We start from the raw sequence: 22,795 nt of genomic DNA, 5'->3' as shown, positions 1-22,795 counted from the left end.
CATTGATCTGCTCTATTCCTCACTAGCCTAATGACCCCCACCTCCCACTTCTAATCAGAAGCAGGCTAAACACTTTTTCAGTGGTGCACAGTTGCAAGATCGTGCTCTGTGCCTCTGCCTTCACCATGTTTTCAGCTAACTGCGCCATGTTGCTACAGGCGAGCCAACAGCAGCAAGAACACTCCCTGCATCAGTGGTTTTTAACTTCTCAAGAGGGCTTGCAGACCCCTACGTTTCAGGGAGATGCAGAGACTGAGGCATTACCACCGGGAGAATTGCCGTGTTATGATCTGTAGATCCACGAGAGGCTCCTCGCCCTGCAAGGCACGGAAATCAAAGCTCCCGTGCTGCGGGATACAGCAGTGCTGTGAAACTGGGCACAGCGATGCAGAAATTCTTCAATGGGGGGACTGGACAGATGACACACACGATGCAAAAGCCCTCTAATAATGTACATATAGATCGGCAATGTCATTTACTGGTAACACTTGATTTCTATTCTCTCATCCCACAATATACTTAGGGAGGGGAAGAATCAAGGTTGCTCGCGCTACGTATTACCGCCCAACGCATTGCATTCGTATTCTAAAAATACCTGGAGAGCGCAGCTTTGACAAAACAAGTATTTACACCTCTTTCACGTTACCTTCGGTACTGAAGGCGCAGCAAAACACCATACCCTGCTGATGTAGCAGCAGTTGGACATTAGAAACGCATTCGGTGAAGACTTTGCCAACCGTCTGTTGTCATGGAAACTTCGCAGGTAAAAATAATTTCTTGAATAACTTATAAACAGACAGATGGCATAAAACCTCCCACACTCTCCAAATTAAAGGAGTCACTAAAAGGCAGTTTACGTGCCAGCTCTGTGAAGTTCTGCTTGTTGAAGAAACCACGTCTCCAAGGTCATCTTCACAGTGCTGGTAGCTCACCTAAGGAACTTCACAAAAGGCCGATCGGGGGCGTTACAGGAAGCATTCAGATGATAGGGAAGCCAAGTCAGCACGCTTTCACGGAGGATTTCCCAAGGGATTACAAACATGCCCTGAAATAATGATCCTACATAAAACGGGAAATTAATCCAGCAGCACACCCGGGCACTAAAGCCTTGCTTGTAATTCCTAAAGCCCTGCCCTGCTTATTCTTTTACTAGGAAATGAGAACTATTACCCATCACAGGAACAATCCAAGTGCAATATACAAGTCAATTTTAAAGTTGTTTGTTGTTTTTTTTTTTCCCACAGAAGTTTTCTGAAGACAGGAAAGCTGTCAGTAATATTAATACACAGTTTCATTCACCCTAGTGCCAGCGGATGTGAACTGAAGTGGTACTGCGCCACCGACGGCAGCTGCCAAACAGTCCACGGGACTGAAGCACCTGACTCAGGAAATCCAGGATCTCTCTGGCAAGTTGCACACCAAGAAGTCAACGTTTTGACTCAATTCCCTCACTTCTAAAATAGGCAAGTAAGAGCTCAAAAGAATTGTGGACGAGGCAGGCTGCTGACCAAGTGGTTATCGCAGAAAAGCCACAGCTACACTCGCATTATTCTCGGGCAGCATCGCAAATTCAAATGAACCCCCCCCCCGCCTTTTTCCCAAAATAGCAAACAGCTTTCTCCTTGAAGGAGCAGATGCTGAGCACTGCTATCAGCAAAATTCAAAGATTTTTCCAAGTGAAACAGATTGTTCAACATCCTGAGTTCAGAGTAGCTGAGAGACAAGGAAAAGGAGTATCAGACCAAAACACCCCCCGCCTCCCACCCCAACGTTATTTGTGCTCTGTTTTTGCATTTATCTGCTGCATTACGTGAGCTTCCCTCACTCCTCCCAACTACTATTCTCAACAGGTGTACAAGAAAAGGGCAGTAACATCACAAAGGTTAGTTTTCCTTTGATGTAAGTTTTTTTAATGCTCACATTTACTGGAATTTTCTCTCTTCCCTGGCTGACTTTTTATTATTAACGTGGAAAAAGCAAAGACGGGTCCTTTGCACAACCTGTGTTCTGTGGTCAGACTAATGCTCAGAAATAAATACAAATGTTTTTCTCTGAGATCGCACTGACATCTTTAAGTAAATCCATTAGTATCGTTGAGCAAGTTCCCCAAACAAAAATCAGGTATTTTGTGAAGAATTGCTCCCATTCTTTAACATCAACAGTTCCTTAAAGGGCGAAAGCAAAAATTGTAGGGTTTAAATTTTATATTCCTCTATTTCATCTCCCAAGAACGAGTGAAGTAAAAACCAAACTCTGCCCTTAATTCACAAGCACGTGGTGTTGTGGCAGAGCAATCTTGAAGCTGAGTTTGTTTACTTTTGTCTGCCTGTTTCTGTCCCTGCCTCTCAGCGTAACTTTAACGGGGTCATTTTCTCTACCAGCATAACTCAGAAGCACTTTGTAGGGATCCTCACAAAGACCAAGTACTCAGTACTCTCACTTTTGGCGCGACTACCTGTAAAAAATAACTTTTTCCTAGTGATGTAACGTTCACAGCTATAGAACAGGTCCACCTCAGGGCAGCGGGATGTCAGTAGGATGTGCTGCAGTCACTGACCAGTACCCGAAGGAAAGAATTATTTCATCTATCGGTACCTGGTTCTACCAGCCGCATTTGGCTTAAAAGCGGTAGGCAGCAGGGATACCGTCGCACATACATTCTAAAAACATCAAAGAAAAGTATTCATTTAAGGAGAGAATTTAAGCACAAATTCCAAAAACACAAAGGCAAATTTTTGTAAAAAAAACACTACTTGGATTAAAGAAAGAGTAAGTCAGAACTATGACATTATTTAGAACAGACACCAGAAGAATGATTTCCTCCCCTCTCAGCATAATTTGAACACTCAAACAAAAAGTCAGGTATCTCATTAAACTGCAACGACAGTTGATTGAAAATGAGCGCGACTAGCAGTCTGTGGCTCAGATCTCCTAGCACTGAATTTTATCCACGGTGAAATATTTTCTCCCCACTTTAAGATATTGCTGTACAACCCAGCCACAACGCTGCAGTATCTGGAAGGGAAATCTCTGCGTGCTGAAGCCGATACAAATTTTTTCTGCTAACCACAAAGCCAGACAGCAGGTTGAGACACATCACAACTTTCCTTAACAATACCGCCAAACCAGTTTGAGCTCAAGGTTCTCTCTCTGGTACAAAATATTTACACCCTCTGTATTAAATCAGAGCAAAGACATTTTTTCATATCTAATTAAAGACATAAATGAAAGTTGTGTGACTAACTTTTCTCTTCAGTGCCTAGGTGGAGCTGAATATTCCTTTTAGCTCTGGAATTACCACTTGTAAACATCCTGTCTTTCATAGCAGAAACTAAAAGCATGCCCTTTTATTAGGCGATAACGTGTCTATAAAATGCAGAATTCTTTCAAGAAGGCAGCTCTAAAAAAAAGTCAAATAACAGAAGTTAGAGTTGGGAAATACAGCCTATTGTTTTAAAAGGAACAGTTCGGAGAGCTTTAGCTCTATTTGGAAGGTTCTTTTCTCATCCCAGTGACCCGTGTCTGCAATAACACCTCCTGAAGGCTACAGGGCAACTTCCAGTTGTTGCTTCAGCTCCTCTACCATGCAGGGAGAAAGAAAAACACAAGTAGCAAACATCGTTTGTGCATGTACTTCCTCTGAGGAACAGTAACATTCAAAGCAGCTTAGATGTCTTCTGCAGAGTCCCAGGAAACCCTTCTGCAAATATCACGCGTGCTGGTAGCGAACATCCGAGTTATTACGAGCAAAACACTTCTCCAATTAGATTCAATTCATGAGCTTGCATAATGGGCTGTTTTAACATAGGAAAACAACTGAAAGTAGGGAAAAAACGAAAATGACATCAAGCTTGCTAAATATGTATTGTTTATTAAGGCTTGTATTCTCCTAGAGGAAAAAGTTAATCCGATGCTGTCCATTACCCCTTACAGGCAGTAACAGTCCAGAGACAGAGTTATATGTTCTAAATACAAGTCTAAATGATACAGATTAAACTTTATTTAAATTGGAGGTCCTTTTGGAGTAAATAGTATTCAGAAGATACTTGCTTTCTAATATAGTAAAAGATCCTCTACAATAAACACGTGCAGATTCAGTGTGCTAGAGCAGCGGACATGAGCACCATTTCCATGCTTAATTGGAACTCCAGTTGGTGACAGGTTCTCCGACGGTCCCCTCACTCCACAAAAACATGACAGCAAATTCAGTTTCTTAAAACAGGTTTTTTTACTCATCCAACAGAAAAAAGTTAGACATACACACTGTCAATTTTAAACATCTGAGGCATAATCCATCATATTATCCATACTATTAGTTCCTACGTTAAAGCTCAGCATTATTGGTATAAAAACTTTAAATGGCGTTAGGACTTGGGGGGTGGGAGGGAGTAATGAAGGGAAGGATTAAAAATGATCTGCAATTAACTAATAACACCTGAAGCTGAAACAGGTTTAAACACATTGTCCAAAACCCCTGCAATGTTGATAGCATCACATTATTAATTATTAAGCTACAAAAACCATAAAGCAGAATTATGGCTGAGAGAAAGCATCTCGCTCACCCTCGGCAGGATATGGTATAACAAATGCACACTGAAGCACTGGTTAACAGAATGTGAAAGGGAAATATTTTCCAGAGAAACAGCTTCACTGACAATTTGATCTTCTACTAGACAGAAAAAAACAACAATGGCGCATTAGCAATTTTAAAAGTGTAATTGTACAGATAAATAAAGAGGCATAGCAGCTGCACAAAGTGATCTGAAATTTAGATTTTTCATTTCAAAATTCCGAAGTGCAGTATCTTAGAAGTTTTGTTTTGTTGTTTTAAATGACAAAAATCAATGCATGGTTTCTTACATCTGCCATGAAGAAACATGGTTTGGGAAGAGGATAAAGGAAGATTTGTCATGTATTCTCCATAATCTCTATATCTGGCTAGGAACATAATTTGTGCCAAAATGAAGTCTTTGGGAAGCACTGACACTTTAGTATGCTCGTGTATAGGTCCACATTAGGTTAATATAACTGTTTACCAACTTAAAAAAATAAAAAGAGACACACCTTTATTAATGATTTCTACAGAATTTTACATAGAAAAAAGATACAAATTAATGCAGATCCACTTGGGCAAAAATAAACTACAAAGATGCAACAACTTAATTTCCCCTGCACGAGAAGATATATTGGAGCTGAAAGCTTTAGTTTATCCTGATGCCACGATAAAGCACCAGAATACATAAATTTTGTTTCTCAGTCGAATTTAATATCAGTTCTAGTATATATATCAAACTGTATACGTATATTCTTATTGTTTGTTTCGATTCTGACGTTCCTGTAAAGAGAAAAAAGTTGAAAATAGTTAAAGATTTTAGTGAAATGAACAAGGAAAAGCATTCTTAGTAGTATAACAACACTGATGTGATCCCCGACAATGACATGCTTAGTCAAAAAAATTGCCACTACATTTTATATATATATATTGTATATACCTGATAAACCCAAGGATTTGGTAAGAATTTAAAGTACAGCTTCAAGTGGAACAGCTGAATACCTGTACAGTCACTTCAAGCTGACAGCAGATGAAGGTCACAGCAAGGAAGGTATGGAATAGCAACGTTCCCAACTAGAAACAGGACCTACAACGTTCTGCTTTCTGGATTAATTTAGCTACTGCAATAACAGCATGGCCAATTCGAGAACAGAAAGGAGATGGCAGATTAACGAACTCCACAGAACCAGTATAATTTTGAACCACTTAAGAGTTAAGACTAAACTTAAGAGTTTAGTCATATTCAATATCACTAGGATGTGATCTCTATAGAAATTCTGTTCCTCAGTCTTTTTACCTGTTCAACTACTCAGGGAGGCACCGTAAAATACTCGACGAATTGGGGAAAAATTCATTTTGTGGAAGAAAAGTTACATGCTTTTTGCATGGTCTGATAAAAAAACAGCACAGCTAGACAGAACCACCCAAAAACTTATGAAAACATTGTAGTACAGAAGTCAGCAGCTGTCTGAAGTCTCAAAAGTTTCTGCCAACCACAAATACAGAAAACAGATAATCTAAGGGGTATGTGCAGGAATGCCTCAATTATTCTAAGTCTTCATCTAGCTAACTTGTGTTCTCCCAGCAGTAAGTAGGGAGGACAGCTTCAATAATTGCTTCAGGAGCCCCTGAAGGTGCAGAACAGCAAAATGACTGCAAGAAAAAAACAGACAGAATAAGCTGCTGTATTTTGAAGCTAGTGCATTTTTTCCAGCTAAGACACCACGCAGAATGAACAGAAAAGGTGCAGTCTTACTGCTTTCTGCTTCATCCTACTGGTGTTTAAAATAGACTGCAAACTTCCAAACAAGCATGTAAAGACACTGTGTACTGTACTTTAAGACACTGATATAGCACCAAATCCTAGGCCAAGACAAACAACTGTAAAACTGCCTAAGCATAAACAAGTGTCAACTCCCGAATTTCAGATTTTACTTGTTCTGTGGAATCTTTCTGTATAAAGTTTACCTCCAAATTGCTTGTTGCAGTGTAAACATTATTTACAAGTGTGCCAGTCCTTAAGGAAGTTTTCTGATTTTTTGCTGTGACCAGCTGAGGTAGCCAATGCAATTTCTGTTACATTTATGAATGGAATATACTGGTTTCTGCATCCAGGCAGTATAATAATTTTTTTTTTGAAATTGAAGTAAGTAAACTAAAATCTTGAATAAGTTCTTAACCTAAGATTTAAGACCTTAGGAAAGTTGTTTTACCAAATCAGCAAAACTAACTGTGTAGTATGTTCTTGATGAAAAGAACTGATTGCTGCCTGCCATTTCAAACAAAAGCTGGTTGGAAAGAGAATTTAAAGCTGAACCAAATCAATGCCATTTTCAGACTTCCACGAAAGCAGTTCTATCCCACTTCCACTCTTAAGGTGGCAAATAACCTTTACCATACCTCATTGCCCTACCATACCCTGTAAACCATTCCCATTGTCATCTCTGGCAACTTTTTTTGGGTATCTATCCAGCGACTCTTATAATTCCACTTTTAAAGAAATACATCTTTCACTCTCACAATCTACTCAGACACTCAGCTCAGGCTTTATAATTTAGCAAAGAGAACTATCTATTGAGCAAATTTATTAAGCAGTTCTTCCTACCTTGCTGCTCCCTTGCTGCTCTTTTTTTTCCCCCCCTCTCAGGGGCTACTCTGAGTCTTCCTTTTTAAAAAGGTCTGAATCCATATAGATTGACAGGGAGGAGCCTGACGTAACAATTCTTCATGCTCTTGAATATGGCTGCTTTTTGGAAGATCTCTGGAAGATCTAACTCAAGTTCTCTCCTGCATTGCTATTTGGCACTACTGCAAGCAAGTACAAGCAACTTGGTAAGGTAATAAAAAAGCTTTGTTCCTTTTGGCTCCTAAGATCCATTCAGAGCCTTCGTAATTTCTCTTCTCCAGGGGAGTTCTGATATCTCACAAGGGAGCTCCTGTTGCACGCTGCTTCTCATTGGTGACATTAATACATAACGGCATCAGGCACAGGGAAGATTGGTTTTCACCAAACTTGCAGTAACTTCCATTCTGGAGACACCCACCCCGTCAAATTTCTGTTCCCTGCGCCCCAGTATAAAGTAGCTGGTAATCTTCCTGCTAAGCTGTACTTGTTCAGGTCAGCTGGATGAAAGCATTCACGATTTTTGTGTCAGGAAATAATTAGTATCAATTGTAAAACAGCCATGTTTTTAACTAGTTTCAAAGGAAGGACAATATTCCATCCTTTAAAGTTCTATGTTCAACGAACGTGTTCACAGAAAGCATACTGAAAGGAAATCTTTACAGTGCTAGAAAACAAGGAGTATTTCTGTCAGTGTGCACCAGCGTACACTTTACAGTACGTACTCACACAAAAGAAACGCTAAGTTGTTGATCCAAGAACTTTCTGAGATAAAGCAACTGAGCTCTTCCACAGAACACGAAGGGACAGACCTTGGACTAGCTGACTGCCGTGACACAGATCAGAGGCGAGAGCACAGCAGCCCTAGCACAATATGTGGGACCACCTAGTGAAACACACAGCGGTGAGGCCGAACGGCTGCGTTTTACACTCCATCAATCCTGTCCTACCATAAGTTGCCAGTGACTGTACAAAAATCTGCAACAAGTTTATTTTCTTTACAAGCTTTTTTACTCTGCAAGACAGTTTTGTAAAGACTATGCAAGCTTGTTTCTAGGGAGTGTTACTTAAGACTACATCATACTGGATTTTCCTTTTAAAGATTTTCTCACGTGTTGCAACATTACGTTTTAAAAACATGAGCTTTGACCAGGGAAGTTGCTCCCTGGGGACACAGTCATGTTGTAGTGGCCTAGGGAACTGACTGAGAAAACAAGCAGGGGCCAGAAGAAACTTCATACCACTAGTTCTTTGGCTTCCTGGTTTCTCAGGTTCCAGATCGGACTGGGAGAAAATAGCTTATTACTACTGCAAATCAGAAGCTGGACTTAGATCTACATGATACAGCCCTTGTTCGTCAGCACGACCAGTGTTGTTTCTTTGGCACTTTAGAGATTTTCATTCAGCATTACATTACACCCAACTAATCCTCATGTGATGATTTCAAGGAACACAGGTGTTCCTAGATGAGTTAAACTCAGAGAGCACACAGCACAGCTTTACACTGCACCCCTTATTTACTTCAGGAAACAGTGGCTAGCAACAAACCGCAAACATCAAAAAACCCAAACCCTGCAACGCTAGCGGCTCGCATTGAATACATTACATCAAGTTTGTCTTCCCTTCTAAACATTTGTGCATAAATGAAGTAAACGTTCAAGCTCTCCATTAACAGCTTTTTAAGAATTCTAGCCTTTTGTAATCATGACAGTGGTGAAACAGAAGCACAAATGTTTATCAATTTTACTGCTAAACAGAGTACGATGAATAAAAAACACGGCGACTTGTAAACCAATTAAGACGGTACATATGCAGACAACCATTTGAAAAAGCCATTTGAGCCATAAGGGTTACCTTAACTGGCAACAAGATTCTTCAAAAAATCTCATAGGAAGGATAATTTTGGCATACTAGGGAGGATTCAACTTCAATAGCAGGAACTTCACAACAATAAGTTTAATTGTGTGTGTATCCTGCAAAGAAACTCTTCTAGTAATCAACTGGACTTCTAAAATTCATTTATTCAAGGGGGTGGAGGGCGGGGATCAACTTTCCAAGACAGTTTTTATTGTCTGGAATAAGAGACCACGCTCCGTTGTGACAAGGCAAGGGGCAACGGCTCTAAACTGAACGAGATTTAGAGGACATACAGGTTAGAAATTCTTCCCTTTCAGGGTGGTGAGGCTGTGGCCCAGGCTGCCCAAAGGGGTCCCTGCCACGGGACATGGGGTTGAAACCAGGTATCTTTGAAGGCCCCTTCCAACTCCAGCCACTCTACGATCATTTAGGATTCTCCCCCACATATGGGAACAGCTCTTCGACATACACATTGCATTGAATATTGAATTGCTAATTGTCTATGGAACAAATGAAGCGTTGAGGTAACGGCTTTCAGGTTTCAGCTTGTGGAACCCCGTGGAGAGTACTGAAGAAAAACTTCAAATCTTAAGCTCTCCTCCCCTGCTGTGTTGAAATATGCTAGGCATGTTGTATCAGATGGCTAGGAAAGGTCGAGCTGAAAGTTCTTGATACACCGATCACCTTCTCTCTCAAAATTTAAGAGTACGTTCTAAGAATACAGTTTAAAGCAATTTTATCTCCGTTTTTAAATGCCAATAAAACCTTTAAAACAGCAACTTCGTTTTCAGGCCCAGAAATACATATTCTGTTGTCGGTTTTTGCTTCAAAAAGATGTTGAAGCAAGTGAGCTGCATTAAACCAGCCTGTCAAATCCATTCTTTATTTCAAATGCCATACAAAAGAGGTGTATGAAATGCTATCAAACAACTTTAAGCACTACAAAACTAGTAACTACACAAATATTTTGTCCCAACACCGATATTTTGTCAGTCCTTTACTTCCAGACTGCCTAACTGGAGAAACGCGTTCCTGGAACTGAGGTCATAGGACAGCTGACTCTTGGGGCCATAAAAGCGTATATAAAAGGTTTACCACACTTTCCCAGGTACTGCCCCAGTTTCTCATACATCCTCACTCAAGATTTCTTTTCAAGAATTAGTAGACAGATTAGACCTGGGAACCAAAAGCCTTTAATTACCCAAATAATACATGTGACTTCAGCAGCAGAAGCAACCTTTCCAGCACTACTCCAACGATTTTATGGAACTCCTTTTCCAGAGATCAACTGAACAAACAACATGAGGCTAGACTCTTCTTGCTCTCAGAGGTAATATACAAACTTCAAATGCCACATTTATCGATTTTGATAGACTGGTTCCAGCCAAACAGTGCTAAAACACCTCATATTTATAAGGCAAAAAGCTTGCGTGGCCTCCTTTGACAGAACTGCACTCTGAAACAGAAACTAGTTTCTAATCTATTAACCATTTTAAGAGAAAAATAACTAAAAACATGGACATTGACGTCCTTTACCTGCATCACTGCTTGACCTTTTTTTCTGAAACGCATTTGCTATGAAATCATGTCACAGACAAATAAGCATCAGTTTGTTTTCGGTGTTGTTAAACACAAATAAAATCACCAAGTTGAGATGTATTAAAAACATTTTGAATTCCTACTTACATTTTTTCCACCAAAGCAGCCTTCACATTTCATTTTCCCCATATCTGTGTATAAAATAAATTTTTTAATAAGTTTACCTTCCGCACCACCTCCTCCTCTTCTTGGCGCTTCTCATAATGAGAAAAGTCATCAAAGATGGAGGTCGTGTGCTTGTAAGTAGCAATAATTTTAAGCACTTGTTTTGCTTTTTCTAAGGGCACCTCCTGTGTATCACGGGAGTTTGTAACAGGTTTGTTGTCATTGTTCTCCAGCCTGATGTGTCGGAGCTGGTTGTTGGGCACATCCTTCACAAAGATCCACTTGACATCAAACTTCCCCTTCCACTTGTCCTGAGACCAGACACCTGCACTGGTGCCATAGTCCACAGGTGATTTCATCTCCGCAACTCCACAGAAGTGTCCACTACCGTTGACACTGAATAGCAAGTAGACCGGGCCCTTACTATTCATGGACCGAAAAGCACTGTCCAGCCGTTTGTTGCCGTGCTCCGTACTACACCAAATAGAATATTTAATGGAACGATGAATATCATCCTCAGAATAACTCTTTATTATGAACACACGTCCATTTTTAAGGTTCCATTCAAAATCTTTAGGGTTATAGCTGTGAGCAGCTTTCAGTTTTTCGAGAACAGGATGGGACTCACCACTCGGAACAGGGTTAGGCTGGGTGCTGCCAGCTGAGCTGCTGTCGTTACCAGTTCCTCCACTTTGGCCAAAAGCTGCATTTCTGTTGCGAGGCGCTACCCAGCGATTTTGGGGAGGCTGCTGAGGGCTCTGATACTGTGGTTGAGTCAATGGAGGAGGTTGAGCTGGAACAGGCTGAACAATTTGTTGCTGTGGCTGTGGAACAGACTGAGGAGAAGGTATCTGTTGGGGGGCAGGAACTTTTGCCACAGGACCCTTATTGTCCCAAGTACCTATGTCCATATTATGCTTTATAGGCGGAGGAGGCAATGCTCCTCCAATCACAGGTCCAGTTTTTGTTTTCATTTTAGGCTGTGGTTTTGCAGGCTTGCTAGCTATAGCAGCCCACGAGGTTGGTTTAGATACTGGCAAGTTTACATTAGATCCACCGTTACCAGAGAGAGCGCCTGTCATCCCAGCACTGTTGACAACGGAACCCACTGTTTTCACAGCAGAAGTTGTAACATCTCCACCAATCTTAAGTCCAACCATTCCCTGCTCAATGCTGTTCATTCCAGGAGCTTTATTTAACGTGTCATTATGAAATCCTGTTTGTCCGTCCACGATGGTACCACCCAGTGAACTAGGCGGGTAGCTGTAACTGCTCCCATATGCTGAACTTTGAGTCTGCTGTCCTTGGGATCCACTTGTTCCCCAAGCTGAGAAGGCAGGATTTTCAGGGAAAAAGTTAAAACGGTGTTGATAGATATTATTTCCCAGACCCCCAGGCTGTCCAAAAACAGCATCATGCATAAAATGATGATCTCCGTTACTGAGCTGTCCATAGGTGGTAAGATATGGGATTGGAGGATCTCCTCCCGTAGACCATGGTGCTTCACTGAGAGAGTAGGGAAACCCAATCGATGGTGGATAATAACTGGACAGATAAGGATCAGTCATTGATGGATAGCTACTGTTCTGTTAAAGGAAAAAAAAGGTAGCTTCAGATATCTAAAACTTCGTTTATAAATAGCCACAACACTGTACATTACCAAATAGAAGAGAACAATAGGGACAAGGTAATTAACGTCTAATTAAAGATTTCAGTTCACATTCCAAGAGTCAGTATCTGGACATTCACAATATGCTCCAGTGCTATTTTCACAGTGACGGTAGTACCTGAAATTGTATAATCTTAGTTATATTATTATGGGGTCTTTTGTGGCCTCTTCTAGAATTACTTAATCTGCCAATACTCCAAAATATTTCAAGAAACTCATGTACCAATACATTTTGTGTCTCATACCATTAAGGATATTTAGTTTATCTTGATTACCAGAAAGAGCTGCATGGGAGTTAGATTAAATTGCTTTAATATGGCAGCACACAGAAAATACAGTCACAGTCCTTATTATGGGATTGTTTTGAAGAGCCAACGGTTCCTAACAAGCAAACCACACCTGAAGTGGATAAACACGCAAAGGCTACTTCTGACACACAAAGGATCAGTGAGAGCACATTCTAAAAAGCGTGCCAAGTTTGATTTAAGTAGACCTAATGGACCTAATGACTAGAAACTGAGATTAAGACGACGTGCTAGAGACAACTACATACAGATACAGCACGTGACATATTCCAGTAAGCCATCCAAAGTGTTTGTGACAAACCCTATCAAACTGCTGCTGAAATTCTCTTCCTCCCTCGGTAGTAAAGTTACAAATGTGCAAGACTGCTTCAGACTGCTCTTCCGAACAGGCCACCTTTTCCACTCTACGAAATAAAAGACTGACTTGTTATAAATGAGCAAATCCTTTTCCAAAGTTCTAGCTTCTCCTTCCTTTCTCCCTCTCAACTTTTTTATTACTAGATTCAGAAGCCTCCTCCATTTTTCCAAACATACAATTATTTCTTAGCTTATTCAGAAAATGAAGTAAGAAGACTCCTTGCTGTAGATGAGCGTAATACCCAAGTGATAAATTAAAGAGTCAGTTTTATTCCTCATTTTTCATTGACTCCCTTCCATGACACCCAAAGCAATATCCTTACTTTCCATATAAAGAATGATACCATAAAATGCCACCAAGACTTACATACGCTACTGCAATCACTACTGAGATTTCAACAGCCTGAATCCAATGTTACTGATTCAAAAGACATCATTTCTCCACTGCTCATGCTCCCATTATGTGCAAATTATATCCATCATTATCAAGAGGAATACTATCTGCCTTCCCATGACAAGATCCTCTAAAAACACATTACATTCTCTAAGATTCCCAAACCAGAAGAACCAATATTTGACATATGATTTTTTTTTTCCGGGAGACTTTACATTGTGATTGACATCAATGTATTATTTCTGAAGTTATTAATATAATAAAAAAGTAAGAACATGTTGTTGGAGGGAAGAGGAGACGTAAGTTGTTCTTAGGAGATACTTACCTTTTCATATTCCACAGATAAAGAACTTCTTAAGACCAGTAAGAATAAGTCTAAAGAAGGCAGGTGTTTTATCCTAAAATATTTCTGCTAAAGATTCTAAACAATTCCTCAGACTGTCACCTCCTGTAAACAGTCTGCAAAGTTTCCGCAAGGATTCTAACAAGATTAAGGGAAAGTTTCAGCAGACATCTTTACAAAGCATTCGATCTACTTTGCCTGGCTTTATGCCAGAGCATGTAAGATCAACCCTGACAGAAATCCTTCACTGCCACAGTGGTACATGCATTCAACAAATTTGTCCTGGAACTTTCTGCACCCTTCTTATTATTAAAAAAAACAACCACTGAATTAATTAGCAAAGGAATCCTTCCTCCTGAAGTACTCACACTGCTAGTAATACCCTGTCACTTACAAAAAATCTTTTGGTTCTGGCTGACAGTACATGGGGGATGCCTTCCTTGCTTTGAGCATAGCTTTGTATATGAATATCAGACACTCAGTTACCTTTTCACTTAAAAGGTACTTTTAGTGTAGTTAATAACAGTTATCACACCTGGAATTTGTTCTGCATTAACTACTGCTATTTGGATACTGGACCTTTTTGTGGAAAGAAAAAAGACATCGCTAACGAGGTGCAGTTTCCAACAGAAAGATGGAGGACAATTACATTTTATTTAATTATGTAACATGCTTAGTACTCATTTTAAAGACTAATTTGTAATTTTAAAGTATTGATTTTAACACAGTATTATCAACCTACATTTGAACTTTGATGTCAAATACACATTTGTGTCAGGAGAATGTTTAACTTCTAAAGTATTTTTAAAAAATAATTCAGTTTTGAGTCTTTTTGTACATTACCTGTATTTTACAGTAATTAAAAGGGCTGAATTAGTCTGACTAAATAACTAGGTAAGACTTTGTTCAGAAACATGGCTGTCCAGCACAAAAATCTCAGCCCTATTTAATGTTACTGTCGCTTTCCAGTTAGAGCTGTAAGACCACCTACACAATCGGTTCTTGCAGCATGCCAACTTCTTGTCACAGCATAAGTACCAGTCAATGTAGCTATGCTTTAATGTATCTAGACTTTATTAGAATTATGGAAGTTCTATGTCATAGTAATTTTTCCATTTTAAACCTAATAACTGGGCTTGTTAAGAGCTAGAATAATATAGATATATATTTCCTAGAAATTAACTGTAATAGTCTTTGATTTTTTCTATGTGGAGTTAAACACTCAGTACAGTTCATGTTACAAGACATCTTGTTTTTAAGATGAGTAAAAACTACACGCAAATGTAATGAAGAGGGATTTCAAGAAATCAGAGGAAGGATACAACCTTGATCTCTTTCAAAACTAATTTTGCACAAGAAAGTTTTACTTAATTTTTTTCCACAAATTTCATGCTTTTATACCTGCCACAGCACGAGATAATGTGCTTCATTCATTCTTCAACACAGTTCCAAAGAGAACGTGCTCCCTCTTGAACGATTTTAACTTTGTGCATGTCTGGAGCATGTGACTACGTTGCATACCAAACCTGGGTACCAGGTAGTCCACACGGTGCAGTGCTAACACAGCCCATGTTGTCCTAAATGCATTTGTCCCAACTTCCACAGTGGAGTATCTAGATTGCTTCCCGGATGGAAATGTGCTCAGGAATACCTATACTGTGCTACAGTTAGCAGCTCTCAGAAAGCTGCAAGATCTAAAACTTGTAACACAGTTTCTTCTCTGGCTGCCCTACCACAAGGCTTAATGCACCTTGAAGGTACCTGGTATGCAGCACCAGAATTGAAGTTGTTTGCTCCACTGTTCAAGATTAAATCACAATTTCCTCAAATGAAACAGAACAGCACGTTACATGTTTTCTTTCATCCTCTTCCTTTTTTTTAAGCATGTACATGAATGTTCCTTTGCCAGCAAGTTCAGTGATGTCACCAGTATAAACAGTGGCATTTATCAGCTTCAGGCTGAATTACAGATTTACTTCGTAAAGCCTACCACTTCTCTTTCCTGCCAAGAAATAATAACGTACCTCTGCCATGCCTCCCTCTTACTGAAGCAGATTTGTGTGAAAAAAACTTTTTGCATCTCCAGCTTCTAAACATTTTCTTCACTTTAAAAAGTTTGTATTTTAAGTCCAAGATTACTTGTATTAGAAGATTTTCAATTGCAATGCTATTTAAGTCCTGGATGTTGATTTAATGTACATTATAATGAGCTAAATTATATTCAGAGTTTGCATTTTAGGGCCTCATTCTTGAAACAATACATTTCTAAGTCTTAAGATATTTCAGAGGACACAAAAGAGCAATATTTGCTAAGTGTATAAAGCAAGCAGGATCTCTCTGCAATCTTTTCTCAAAAGCAATATCCAAATTTCCACTAGGGCAATCTCCAGGATTATTTAAAAAGACAAAGCAGGAGACCCTAAAAGCAGAACCTCCAGACTCTCAGATGCAACTCATCTTTCAGATAACTGCACGACTAACTAGTTTGTCACAGTTCAGCTATGTCAGTAACCTGCAATCTGAGGAGCAATCAGCAGACACTAGTTGGAGCATTAACTTCATTTTCACTTGTGGCCATCTGGATATGCAGAGTAGCATTAGTTGGGTGAGCACAAGCACTTGTATTACGAAGTAACACTATATGCCAGTCACTTCTTTTTCCATTTCTATTTAAGGAATTTGCTCCCTTAACACATCCTATGAATGGAGTGCCAACAACATGCCCAAGAAAAAAAAAGGTTAAAAATATACTAACCTGATTTGACTGCCCAGAAAGGTAAGGTTCAAAATCGTTGTCATGAACTGTATCCTTCTGATGTAATGAACCATTTTGTACTAGGAAAAAAAAGTTACAACACATTATAATACTGCTTAGCAGCAAGTAAACAACGCAGTAAACTGCTTCATTTCATGTTATTTTATGAAGAGACATGCTAAACTTGAGTAAGTTTAGTAACCCAAACCTTCCTACATGTAAGGGAATAGACAGCCTCTGTGAACTACCTCTGAACCAAGAAATAATCGTTCTTCACAAAAAGTTTGTGAAAAACATAGGTAACAACATCAGGTGTTCTGGTACATAATTAGAACTCTCAAACTAATTTACAGCTTTCCCAGCATGTGTTGTTTACTTCTCATTTAAGTTGGCTAAAATGAAATCAGATGAGGTTACATTTAATTATAAAATAACGACTGCTAGTGCCCTGATATTCTGACATTTTCAGGCAAAATTTAAGTCTCATCTTTTAAAGGCATAAGTTACAGATACTTGCCTTATCAAACACCTACTTATAGCGACTATTTCACAGAACAGCTAAACTAAACTAAAACTACACAAAACACAGCGTTTAGCAAGCAAGCTTGAGAATTTATAAAAATATTTCTGTAAAGTTTGCCAGGGAGAGTGGAGGCAAAAGAGTGTATACAAACATAGGAAATAGTGTCAAATTTCTTGTGAGTAGAGGCAGCTGGATTTTTAAGGCAAGTTAAGATAAATTTAAAAGCACTTATGAAGTAGAAGACATTGCTAGCTTCAAAACCTAAACATTTACACGCTTACTAGCAATCACAGCACAAATCAGTGTATTTTCTTGAACAACTTGTTTTTGAAATTAAAATTCAAATGAAGCATAGGTATTATTATAAAAGGCTTATAATTTCCAACAGTTATTTAAGAAATTTTAAATTTTTAAAATAGTTGTTTTTTGCCTTACTTATGACATCTAGTACATACACAGTCAACTGGAGTCCAGTAACAGGACTGTATTCATATGGAACACTAAGCAAAAGTATGTCAAGTATATATATATATACATACGATCTTGAACAGGCTTACCTTCATAATTTTGCATGGAATTGGGTTATTTTAAGAAAATTAGGATCATTATTATAAACATGCTTAGTACTAACGCATTTTTTTTTGCGTGGTAAATTCTGTAGCGTTTACTGGGATGCAAGCAAACACATATGAATAGCCGTTATGTATTTTTACAGCAAGGCCCAGCTTCCTTTGTTATCCAGAGCCTAACTGCAACACCTTCCTGCTAACCTACAGGTATGCAAATAACCCAACTCTTGCAGTAACAATTCCAACGGCAAGATCTCCTCGCGATCCTCACCTTTGTTGTCCTGTCCTTTCGGTCTCTGGAAAGCCACGGCAAATGATCGGGTAAAGAAAAAAAAAAAAAAGAGAGAGAGAGGGAAAGAAAAAAGTTAATTTTAGACAAACGGTTACATCGTCACTGCAAAACCCACGGCTGACGGAGGAGGGCTGAGGTGAGGGGGGCGGGCTGAGGGCCTGCTCAGGCGCTGCTGGGGTTTATCTGAGCTGGGGCTGAGGCGCCTCAGGGCCTCCCCCCGACATGGCCACCGCTCCGGGGCGGCGGCGAGGCACCGTGCCCGGGGGCGGGGGGGGGGGGGAACGAGGCGGCTGGAGAGCCTCTCCCGAGCCGGGCCTGAGGCTCTTACCTGAGGGTCCACGCTGGTGGCAGACATAATTCATGCACAGGGCCGCCGTGGTGCAGCGGGAGCGGGCGGGAGGCGCGGGCAGGGCCCGGCGGGGCCTCTCCCCTCAGGCGGCGGCCGCGGGCCGAGGGGGAGGGACGGGGGCCGCTGGCCCGCGCTCGGCGGTTCCTCAGGGGACGGAGGGAGCGGACGAAGGGCCGGCGGGGAGGGAGGGAGCCGTGCCTCGCCGAGCCGTGCCGTGCCTCGCCGAGCCCTGCCGCGGCGGCCCCGTCCCCTCACATCCCCCCGGGCCCTGCCCCCGCCGCCCCGCTGCAGCCACGGAGCCGGAGCCGCCGACTCCAATGGCGGCGGTGACGTCAGCTCCCACAGAGCGCGGGGCACGCCGGGAGCGCTCGGCCGGGTTGGGAGGGGGGGGAAGGCGCGCAGAGCGCGGCGGCACCTGTCGCGCATGCGCGGTGCGCGCAGGCCCCCGGGCACCCGCGCCCACCGCTGGGGCCGTGAGGAAATGGCGGCGGGGCCCCTGAGCGCCTCTTGGGCTGCGTGGGTGTAGGGCTCCAAAGGCAGCCCCTCGTAGCCCCTCACGACCATGTATCCCCTTCACGTAGCCCCTCACGATCACCCTAGCTGCTGGTGCGGCTGGTCTCGTTCTGTTTATTTTTATCAGGTTAATGCATTTGATTTCCCTTCCAGCTATTGCTGTGCCAAACCTGAGTGAAATGTTGCCCCCGTTAGCATCGCTGATGCTGGTTTCACAGGGTTCAGAAGCACGCAAGTGGTTTTTGAGGGGTGTCGGCAGGCACCACCGCTGTGGGGCTTGGTAGGGAAATGAAACGGTGGCAAATAAGGCTGCTGAGTTGCAATTGCTCAGTGCTGGCTTCTGCTGAAGCTGGATTTTAGCAGTTTTCAGGGTGGCCTGGTGTTTCCTTAACAAGAAATCAGGTGAAATAAAAGCAATGTCCTTCCAGTACTTGAGTTCTGGCTCATTATCAGCTGTACTTCAGCTGCTGCTTGTGCATAGTAGTTTTTTTCGGTTGCTTGCTTGCTTTTTGTTTTTTTTTTTCTTAAATGGGTGGAACATGCAATGACAACTGTTGCAACTTCTTGTTAGTTTTTAGGATCCCACTCAGAACCCTCTGGTCAATATACAATTTTTTGGTGCTGCACGGAACAAAAAGGCAGCCCATGTCCTCCCCAAGGCCCTGCAGTTTGTTACTTATTATAATACAGAAACTTGTATGATAATCCACTTTATATCTATTTGAGTTCTGATGAACAAATCATAAATGCTTTGTGATGAGACAGAACTCAGCACTGTCTTGCTATCTTATTGTTTATAATTTTGTAATGACCAGGGGCCTTACTGCCCTATTGACTTACAAACTTAGTAAGAGAGAGTTCAATCATTGCTTGATTGGAGTCTGCTGGACTGGGAGCCTATTAAGTCACACGTGCACACACAAAAAACAAACAGAAGTTTCATCTTAGCACTTCTGCAGAACAGTGGAAACGTTATAAGGTATTAGAGATTTGTAGGATATAGTTCTGGCTTCTTTGGAAGTTGCTGCAGTAATAAGAGTTGTAACAGAATTTTCACTGATTAACAGTATTACTGAAACTGTCCTGTAACATGTTATATAGGTGCCTGATATCTGGAGAACGGAAATAAATGTCCAGAAACCTGACTTTTTCTTGAAAGTATCAAAATACCTGCAGAGATTTAGTTTGGTAAGTCTCTTTTGCCTTTGAACATACTTCTTGTGTAAGTTTCTTCATACAAACATGCACCATATACGGTTACCAGATACACACAACATTAACATATTTAAGAGAAAAATGAATCCGAATTAGGTCCTCAACATGTGTATAATATATAGTGTACTTGTCTGAGGTAATAACTAGACCCAAGCTGGGCCTAGTACCAACTTGTACAATGCTCAGAGTTAAGACTGACATACCAAACAGTAGTTCCAGAGATTACAAACCTTTCTTGTAACCTTTTCATGCTTAATTTTGGGGGTAAAATTGATAAATTTTAGTCCTCATGAATGGTACTATACAATGATACAATGCAACCATCCCTTCTTTTAGATACAGTTAAAACCAAAGTTTTCTCTGTCTTTAGAAGTTCAGGAATTGTTAGTTTGAGTTTGTATTTGTTATTCCAATAAAATATCTGAAATGTACAGTCCACTTTTTGTCCTTTTTCTGATCAGTCATCAGAGGTAAGAAAGAATACTGCGTTAATGCTCAGCACCTGGAGATGCTTTGAATTCTTTGTCTTAGCTTGAAAGTAATAATTGGCATGTTTCATTTTAATTGTTTGCCAAATGGTATATGTTATGGACACATTTAGTAAGTGTGTGCTCTTCAGAGTCCCTAGGTGAGCTGGAAAGGCCATCCAGGGAACATTGCTTCAGAAACAAATGTGAGAAAAATCAAACAGCAGGGCACGAGTGGGGAACATCTGTCAGAAAGAAGAAAGGTTTGTCCTGGATACTAGGGTGATGGGCACTGCTGCGAAGTCCATGTGATTGTATATGTTCACTAGTCTTGATATAGCAGCTATGTGACTATGAATCATCCTAGCCATGAGTGTATGTAGGCAGAATGTTAGAACTGTATTTGTTTCAGCACCCTAAGGTACAGGGAACTAAAGCTATTAGACTATACATGTTATTTTAGATTCAAAGTCAGAGCATGTCAAGTATATATGTATGTGTTTGTCTAAATCCATCTTTATGGGATTTTTTTTTTCTTTTGCATTAGGAAAATGTGAGTTGCTGCTTCTTCTGGGTGACTTTAAGAATGATCGTCTGTCCATTGAAAAGTACACAATCTTTTAGAAACAAACCAGTAAGGAGTCTCAATTGAAGCACATGGGTAAGACGCAATATTCAGAATGGTTTCAGCTAAATTGAATTTTCTCCCTTCTCAGAATACTCTTGGAGAGTAACAGTGTAACCTGTGGGCTAGCACATTTTTTTGTTGTTGTTTTGGCTTTGTTGAGACAAACACAGTGGTATGTTCTTCTCATATAAGACATATTTAACAATACCTTTTTCTTCCTTTGTTAACACTCTGAAATCTTGGAAGAGTTGGTGTATAAATTACAGATCATTTTTTCTTAAATTGGATTTTACAGGAATCTTATGCAGCCCTTTCTGCTATGAGCAGGGAGATAAAATCAAGCATTGTCATGCTGGAATCATCTCCTCTGCTACACCTCTGTGGAATGTAACCAAAGCAAGGATCCAGCTTTAATTTCCATCACTTTAGGGTAAAATAAAGGCAGTCACACAGAGAAGTACTATCTGTTCTTTCCTATTTTTCATGTCACTGGCATGCTTTGTAAAAACATGAGAAGGAAAATGATATGCAAAGAGCATGTCCTGTGAACTGATATCATCTGAGATCTTCATCACATGCTGTTCACTGCAAGACAACTTCATTGGAAAGCTGTAGCAAGGTCCTCAACTGAGCAATGACTGATCACAAGTGTCCCTCTTATTCTTTGTCATCAGCAACTCTTTGTTGCTGTTATGTAGCTTCCATTAACTTATAAGGTCAGTCTTTTTTTACTTCTTTGAATTGTCTCACCCATTTTTCACTTCATCTTTCTGCGGTGTCTTTCACGTTGGTCTGTCATCTTTCTTCCTTATCTTTCATTCTTGCTATTGATTATTGATACAGGGCAAAGCAAACCTATTCTGAGTCAATTTGCATGGGAGAAATAGGCGATTGTTAGTGTGAATAGCTCAAGAACATACCTTTCTGCCTGTTGCCCAAGTAATAGGCAGCTAGGCACATCTCTATGCAATAAAAACATGTTCAAAACTATAGCAGACTTTAGTCGGAAAATTAGATGTTCCATATTCCTTAATGGCTGATTTTCCACCAATTAAAAAATGTGTTCTATTAAAGTCATAACAATGTCTGACAAATCCTTCTTTAAAGGTAATTAATGGCTGAATGGTGGAACATACATTAGTCACCAGCTGATAGCAATATCTTCTGAAATGTTTTGTTAGTTTTATTAGTTAGTTTGTTAGTTTTGTGAAGAATTTGGAGTAGCAATGCCATGCAGTTTAGATGAGGCTACACATCTTTTGTTCCTATACTTCTTGCCAGGGAATGCCAGGGAATACAGCACAAGTGTGAAGCTCCTCTGTGTAAGAGTCTGAAAGAAGCAGGAAACAATAGGAGGTAGGGAGAGGGAGAGGCAGAAGTGGAGAGGAAGGAGAAGCACAGCCTATCTTTGGGAAAAACAGCCATATCCTACTCAGAAAGGAAGGAAGAAAAGGATTATCATTCATGCTTTCCATGCTCATCATGGAATTGTTTTTAGCCAGACAGTTCTCTCTAGAAACTAAGTTGTATTTTTAATCCCTGTGCTACTGCTCAGCCCTCTAAGCACTCTGCTTGCTCTTTGGATATGGCATTGCTCTGCTGAAAACATAAAATTGCTCATGCAGTTTGAGGCAGTGTTGAATTCTTACAAATTTTTGTAAGACTTCAGAGTGTTGTGGG

At 40.5% G+C, this 22,795-nt stretch overlaps 1 protein-coding gene across 2 annotated transcripts; it reads right to left on the bottom strand.

Annotated features, from left to right (window-relative positions):
- Positions 1-3,851: 3,851 nt before the first annotated feature.
- On the bottom strand, positions 3,852-18,645 carry YTHDF1 (YTH N6-methyladenosine RNA binding protein F1). Of its 2 annotated transcripts, XM_080557856.1 has the most exons (5): positions 18,272-18,643; positions 17,923-17,947; positions 16,560-16,639; positions 10,796-12,322; positions 3,852-5,335 (listed from the first exon to the last, which is right to left on the bottom strand). In XM_080557856.1, the coding sequence occupies exons 1-5, from the start codon at positions 18,296-18,298 to the stop codon at positions 5,309-5,311; spliced, it is 1,686 nt and encodes a 561-aa protein (XP_080413982.1). In that variant the 5' UTR covers positions 18,299-18,643; the 3' UTR covers positions 3,852-5,308. The 2 variants fall into 2 exon arrangements, with proteins under 2 accessions (XP_080413982.1, XP_080413981.1); XM_080557855.1 differs by lacking the exon at positions 3,852-5,335 and having other exon boundaries at positions 7,189-12,322; positions 18,272-18,645.
- Between the last annotated feature and the right edge of the window lie 4,150 nt (positions 18,646-22,795).

This window comes from Anser brachyrhynchus (assembly GCF_964034855.1).
Source record: "Anser brachyrhynchus genome assembly, chromosome: 16".
In the NCBI taxonomy this organism is placed as follows: Eukaryota; Metazoa; Chordata; class Aves; order Anseriformes; family Anatidae; genus Anser; species Anser brachyrhynchus.
Note: the sequence above shows the minus strand (reverse complement) of the source record. Positions and strands in the feature narration are given on the sequence as shown.